The following is a 6,523-nucleotide window of genomic DNA, read 5'->3' as shown; positions in this document are numbered from 1 at the left end:
TGTTTGTGTTCTTATCAAATATTACCTGGTCAAGGCACTAGTTCACTTGGTCAGTGATTTAACCAATGAATCGTAGATTGAACTGCTTAAATAAAAAATTAATTAAGGGGGAAAAGTTGAGAAACAGGAGGAGGATGAATTTATTCACTAACAACTCATTTTTAGGTTTAGCTTGAGTTATAGCTAGAGAAGCCCTTGCTACTCGTTTGGTTTTCTTCCTCTTTTCTCTTACGCTGTGTTTGTTTAGGGGGAAATAGGGGGGAATTGAAAATGAATGGAAAGAAAAAGGAAGGAATTGTTCAATTTCACTTGTTTGGGAATGAAAGAAAATATAAAGGGAAAATAACAACAGTAACAAACAGTGACGGGACCCATCAAAATCTTTTCTCTCCAAGTAAGGCGAGAAAATGGAAAGAAAATTCATTTCACTACTTCATTTCCAAACCCTACCCTTTCGAAGCTCTGAAGACTCTTCTTCAACCTACTCAGCTGTGCATGCTACACCCACTTCCAACACTATCAACTAGTGCAAGTTACTAACGTCCATTCTTCCACCACTTCTCAATCATTTTTTGGTCACGGCATCTTCCATCTACCGGTCAAATCTGGTAAGTTTTCCATTTTACTCTTGTTTTACCTTTCATTATTTATTGGCTTTATAGATCTGTGGGTTTCAGCTTTAACTTTGCAGTATAGGAACAAAGATTACATTTCAGTTTGAATTATGAGTTTCTTAATTTTCATGCCTATAAACTGTTTGTTAAATTGTTCCAGTGAAAACATGCAAAGGTATTGATTTCTAACTTAATCAGAGTTAAAAAAAATTAATGTGTGTATATATTATAGATAAGTTTTTCATTTTGCTCTTATTTTTCATTTGATGCTATATGTTGATGGATTTGTGTTTGTGATTTAATCTGGAAGTATCTGAACAGGGATTATATTTTGGTTAGATTTATTACTTTGTTAATTTTCATGTATGTAAACTGCTTGATCAAATGCTCCAATGAAAAAATGTTTATTCATACTTTGTTAACTTTTATGTCTATAAACTGCCTAACAAAATGCTCCAATCGAAATATAACTGCTAAAGTAAACTTAGTTTAAGTAAACTAATTGATTTCATTAGACACAAAATTCATGCTAGTATAACCATAGCTCATTTATTTTTGTTTCAACTTCGATAACAGACTTTCATGTTGCTATGATATAGGTTAAAATATTTTTAGAAAATATTTTATAAAACATATTAACATAAGAGGTAGGATACGTTCAAATATTTTGTAGAGAAAGCCCTGCCTGCAATGCTAAATTTAGTGGTGATTCTGTTTGTGAAAAATATAAGTAAATATTTATCAGAAAGAAAAGATAAATCTAAATCTAGAACAAGAATCTTGCACCTAGCTATTATACTAACCATCATTGTTTGTACATTCAAGCTAGAAACATATTAGTCATTATATTTTGATTTTCACGAATTTGAGGGAAAAAAAATAGAAATCTTCAATAATTGAATATGTTTAAATTTTTGTTCATACAAAATTATTATTATTTGGGAGCTCAATTATTAAAAATGATACGAATTAACAATTTACCTTTAACTGCAAAGTAAACTTGTTCCACCGCACTTATTCACAAATTTGCTCCATAATCTACACTTTTATAACTATTCAGCTAATTTATTCCTTCTACACAAAATTCATAACTAATTCTCACATGGATAGGTGTTGAAGTTGATTAAGATAATTTTTTTTAATCTAAAAAGGACAACTAAAAAAACATTAAGCAATTTTAAAGGATTTGATTAAGTTAATTTATGATATAACATATAACAAATTAATTACTATCTTCACGTGAGTAGTCTATATATGTAAAAAAAAATATCTTCCTTCGTGATGACTATGAAAAAGTCCATTACTTTATCTGTTTCAAGTTCAACAAATAACTTTGGAAAGTTGCAAGGAACTTTGCATATGCTGTCTCTGACCAAATTCAAGTTTAGCTTAGATTTTTTTACTTGTTTTTCAGTAAGATCTTTAATATGGTCTCTTGTTTAATACTTTTTTTCTAAAATACTGTTTTTTTTATATCCATAAGTTTTATTTATTTTTATGTAAATTTATACCCAAAACCACATTAACACCTATTACTTGCTTTCATTTTCTATTTTTTATTTTTTTATTTTTTCTTTCATATGTAGTTTATGTTAAAATTTTTTTGAACGCTATAAGAAATTGTTATCTTTCAATTGGTTGAGATTCTTTTACACTTAATTATATTCTTCGATTAGGAGGTCATATATATTAATACTAGTTATTTAACTGCATTGCTTGTACTTTACATATGATGCTATCTTTTTTTGTTTTTGTTGGTGCTGTAAATCTACGATATGTACATTTGAATCTACAAAGTGCTTGTTAAATGGATAAGGCTGATCATGAAGAAAGTTTTTTGGTCCCCAATATGGAAGACATCTTTAATTGTGAATTCCCACTAAACCTTTCCTTTAAGTTCGGGGTCGATAATCAAGAAAATCTGTTAACCCTTGAAAACCAAGAACATATATTAACAGTTTTGAGGGAGGATTGGAAAAGACGACAGAAATTATGCACCATTACACTGATATGTTACATCGTGCACATGTTATATTTATTGAGATTTATGTCTACGCGGGTTGACAAATCCATCTCCCATAAATTGGTTGGGCGAGAACAAATTCGAGCTACTTTAATGCAACAGTTAAGAGAAACTCATAGGTGTCGTGACATCCTACGCATGGGCCCTGATGCATTTCTTCAATTGTGTGAGAAATTAAGAGCAACACGTCAAGTGAGGGATACAAAACATGTTACAGTAGAGGAGCAAGTTGCTAGGTTCTTGTATATAATAGCTCATAATGTGAAAACTAGAACCGTTTCTTTTTTCTACCACCGGTCTGGAGAAACTGTTAGCCGCCACTTCCATGCTGTGTTACGGGCAATTATTTTACTAGAGGATGAATTTCTTCGACAACCATCTGCATCCATTGTATCTCCGGCGATCCTTCACAATCATAGATTTTATCCTTATTTCAAGGTATTGACATGTACAATTACATGAATAAATAACTTTGATTGATATATACAATTTCATGTTACTTTATTAAATAATGGACTATTATTTAGGACTGTATTGGAGCTATAGATGGAACACATTTTCGTGTCAAAGTACCCATAGCGGATCAACCTAAATTTCGAGGGAGAAAAGACTGGCCGACACAGAATGTATTAGCTGCATGTGATTTTGATATGAAGTTCACTTATGTATTAACGGGTTGGGAAGGAACAGCATCTGACTCAAAAGTTCTTAAGAATGCATTATCGAGGGATGATAATCTTAAACTTCCACGAGGTTAGCATGTACATAAAACTATATTGTCTCATTAGTAGGTAAAGATTAGTAGTTTGTGTGTTTATACTAAATTATTCATTTTTAATGATGGATTCTGTAGGAAAATTTTACCTTGGGGATGCTGGATTTATGCTGAAGCATGGATTAATTACCCCATATCGAAGTGTAAGGTATCACCTAAAAGAGTATGCAAGACGTGGCCCAGAAAATGAAAAAGAATTATTTAATCTTCGTCATGCTTCATTGAGAAATGTTATCGAAAGGTCATTTGGAGTTTTAAAGAAAAGATTTGCAATAATCACAAGTGGCACTGAACCACATTATGACTTTGAGACTATGACTGAAATTGTGTTAGCTTGTTGCATATTACATAACTTTTTAATGGGTGTAGATTCTGATCCACATCTCATAGCTCAAGTTGACCGAGAACTACAAGAAAATAATCCAGAAGAGGATGAAGTAGTTCGACATGAACAAGATGAAGACTATAGGCGAGGAGCCATATTAAGGGATGAAATAGCTGCTCAAATGTGGGCTGACTATCAACTAGGACTCTGATCACTCATTTACAAAATTTTGCGAATAACGTTATTAGTTGTATTATCTATGCGCTGAGTTGATTTTATAACTATGATTTGTTATTATTGAATTCATGTTACCTCTTGAAGTGTTACCATATTCTGTTTGAGGACTTTGGTGTGCACAAGTTGAATCACTTTGTCATATATTGTACTTATGGAGTGTATTGAATCTTTATTTGTTGAGTAATTGATAAGATAGTTTACAAATACTTTGATTTAAGATTATGGATGTTATTTCTATCCACTTATTTTGTAGATTGAGAAGTGTTAATGGCAAAGAGAGCATTATGCCAAGGTGAGGCCACTAGTCGGGATACTCTAAGATGGACCGACGAAATGGATACAACCTTCATTGATGCTTTGATTGAAGAAAGCCGCAAAGGTAATAAAGTGGATGGTACATTTACTACAATGGCATATGACAACATACTTTCACTTTTGAGATCTATCTATGGTAACCATATCCGCAAAGAGAATCTTAAGAATAGACTCAAGACTTTAAAGGATCATTTTGGAGTTTGTTATGATAATTTTCATGGGTTTAGTGGATTTTCCTGGAATCCAATTACAAAGATGTTTGAGGCTGAAGCTGAAGTCTGGGAAGAATTGATTAAGGTATACTTTATGCATTTACTCTTTTTTTGGGTATTAAATGTCACTAGTAATTATTGAAGAAGTATCTCAAAAATATATCTTTACATATAGGCACAGTCATAGTAAATATTCTTCTATTTGATTCAGGCAAAATCAGAAGTGAAAAAGTGGATGCGGACTCTAATCAAACACTATGATAAACTATTTGAGATATATGGTACAGACAGGGCAACAGGAAAACATGCTGAAAGTGCCAAAGAAAAAGTGAAAAGGTGGGAAAAGAGCAAAGAAAAAATTAACTTGAATGATGATGAAAGTTTCTTAAATATGGAAGAGGAGTGGAATGAGGATCCAATTACTCCTCATGCTACTAGTTTTACAATGGGTCATAGTCCTGAAATTGGTTTATCTAACCAATCAACTGGCTCTCAAGGAACATCATCAAGAGGTACTAAACGCAAAACAACCATGAGTGATAAATTAGAATCAGAAATGGAAACAATGAGTAAAGGCATTCAAGCATTGACTGACATGATGAAAGATGGGAATCATTTTTATGAGAGATCAATTAATATTGCTGAAAAGCAAGTGTTAACAGCTGAAGAACAAGTGCAGGTAGCTAAGGAGCAAGTTCAAATTGCAAAACAACAAGTGCGAATAGCTGAAAGGGGTCTTGTGATTCTTGAGCAAAGCAGGCCTCGCATTTACTCTGAAAATGACGTGTGGAATGAGTTAGAGAATTTAGGTGTGATGCCAGAATTGCGCATGAGGTGTTACCGATTTTTATGCAGAGAAGATAGAGCTAAGAGGGAATTTTTCGGTGTTCCGGCTGACGTACGTCTTGCCACATTGTATGAATTGATGAAAGAAGCAGGTGCACTCTAGGAACAATAGTCCTAGTAACGTGGCTAATATTTTGAGAATGGAACAAAAATAACTTTAAGATCAAGATACGTAAAGTATCTTCATATTTTGTGGGTAACATATCTATGACTTAATTAAGGCTTATAATCATAATATCTCATGTCTTTGTATTTTGTGACTCTCATAACTATAACTATTGTTGACTATGCTATTAGTAATGAGTTAGTCAAAAAAGTCAATGCTATGTAATGACTTGATGAAACAGTCCCTGTATTAAATTTGTTAGTTTCATATGTAATGACTTGATCATGTAAGACTTTTTTTTATATGTATTTGTAAATATAATATAAGGCATAATATATTAATCAAATGATATAATGTGATTGGTTAGCCTCTTTAAAATCATGTACATATAATTATTGATTTACATATTTCTTCTTTTTGAAATTATTTCCAGTTTATGTATTGAGATGAGTAGTAAATAAAAATAAAATTAATTTTTTATCTAATTAGATCATGCTAACTTTATTTTTATTGTTATTATTATTATTATTATTATTATTATTATTATTATTATTATTATTATTCTTCCTAACTTGTTATATTATAAATATAATTAAATTTTGTTGTTATTATTTAATCACATTTATAAATATTTACATAATTGTATACTTAATAACATGACTATATAATATGGAGGGTAATATTGTCATTATATAACTTAATTCATTTTTTCTCTCCATTTTCCTTTCCAAACAAACAACATAAATTATTCATCTTTCAATATCTTTCCATCATATTTTCCTTCCATCCAAACACACCCATGAAAATTAAATTTCACTTCAATTTTTTTCCTTTCTATTTTTTTTCACTCAATTTCTCTCCTTCCTATTTCTTTCCACTCCCAAACAAAGTCTTAGGGTTTCATTTCTTAGTTTATCTCTTAGTTGAATTTCCTACATTTCCTTTGTAATTTTCTACCGCTCTTAGCAATTTTACACTTTTTCCTTGGGAAGGCTCGATACATAGAATTTCTATTTGTACCTTTATTTTATTAGTGCAATTCTCAAGTTTTTTGCGAACTAGTAGGCAAT

The 6,523-nt window shown here is 31.2% G+C and overlaps 2 protein-coding genes across 2 annotated transcripts; both read left to right on the top strand.

Annotated features, from left to right (window-relative positions):
* The first annotated feature begins 469 nt into the window (after positions 1-469).
* On the top strand, positions 470-4,041 carry LOC107624150 (protein ANTAGONIST OF LIKE HETEROCHROMATIN PROTEIN 1-like). The gene is made up of 4 exons (XM_016326616.3): positions 470-608; positions 2,412-3,075; positions 3,165-3,390; positions 3,491-4,041. Exons 2-4 carry the CDS (start codon positions 2,422-2,424, stop codon positions 3,946-3,948), a joined length of 1,338 nt encoding a protein of 445 aa, XP_016182102.2. The 5' UTR covers positions 470-608; positions 2,412-2,421; the 3' UTR covers positions 3,949-4,041.
* LOC107620137 (uncharacterized) lies at positions 470-5,776 on the top strand. The gene is made up of 3 exons (XM_088506086.1): positions 470-608; positions 4,228-4,586; positions 4,713-5,776. The coding sequence occupies exons 2-3, from the start codon at positions 4,242-4,244 to the stop codon at positions 5,448-5,450; spliced, it is 1,083 nt and encodes a 360-aa protein (XP_088362212.1). The 5' UTR covers positions 470-608; positions 4,228-4,241; the 3' UTR covers positions 5,451-5,776.
* Positions 5,777-6,523: the final 747 nt, after the last annotated feature.

Source organism: Arachis ipaensis, chromosome B10 (assembly GCF_059453495.1).
Source record: "Arachis ipaensis isolate K30076 ecotype BB chromosome B10, ASM5945349v1, whole genome shotgun sequence".
NCBI lineage: Eukaryota > Viridiplantae > Streptophyta > Magnoliopsida > Fabales > Fabaceae > Arachis > Arachis ipaensis.
This window is presented reverse-complemented; position numbering and strand designations above follow the sequence as displayed.

Excerpts from the sequence above, each read along its gene's own strand:
- LOC107624150 (XM_016326616.3), top strand. The coding sequence starts at position 2,422 with ATGGATAAGGCTGATCATGAAGAAAGTTTTTTGGTCCCCAATATGGAA. Across the intron at positions 3,076-3,164 it reads GATTTTATCCTTATTTCAAG|GACTGTATTGGAGCTATAGA; the intron begins GTATTGACATGT and ends ACTATTATTTAG. Across the intron at positions 3,391-3,490 it reads TAATCTTAAACTTCCACGAG|GAAAATTTTACCTTGGGGAT; the intron begins GTTAGCATGTAC and ends TGGATTCTGTAG.
- LOC107620137 (XM_088506086.1), top strand. The coding sequence starts at position 4,242 with ATGGCAAAGAGAGCATTATGCCAAGGTGAGGCCACTAGTCGGGATACT. Across the intron at positions 4,587-4,712 it reads TCTGGGAAGAATTGATTAAG|GCAAAATCAGAAGTGAAAAA; the intron begins GTATACTTTATG and ends TATTTGATTCAG.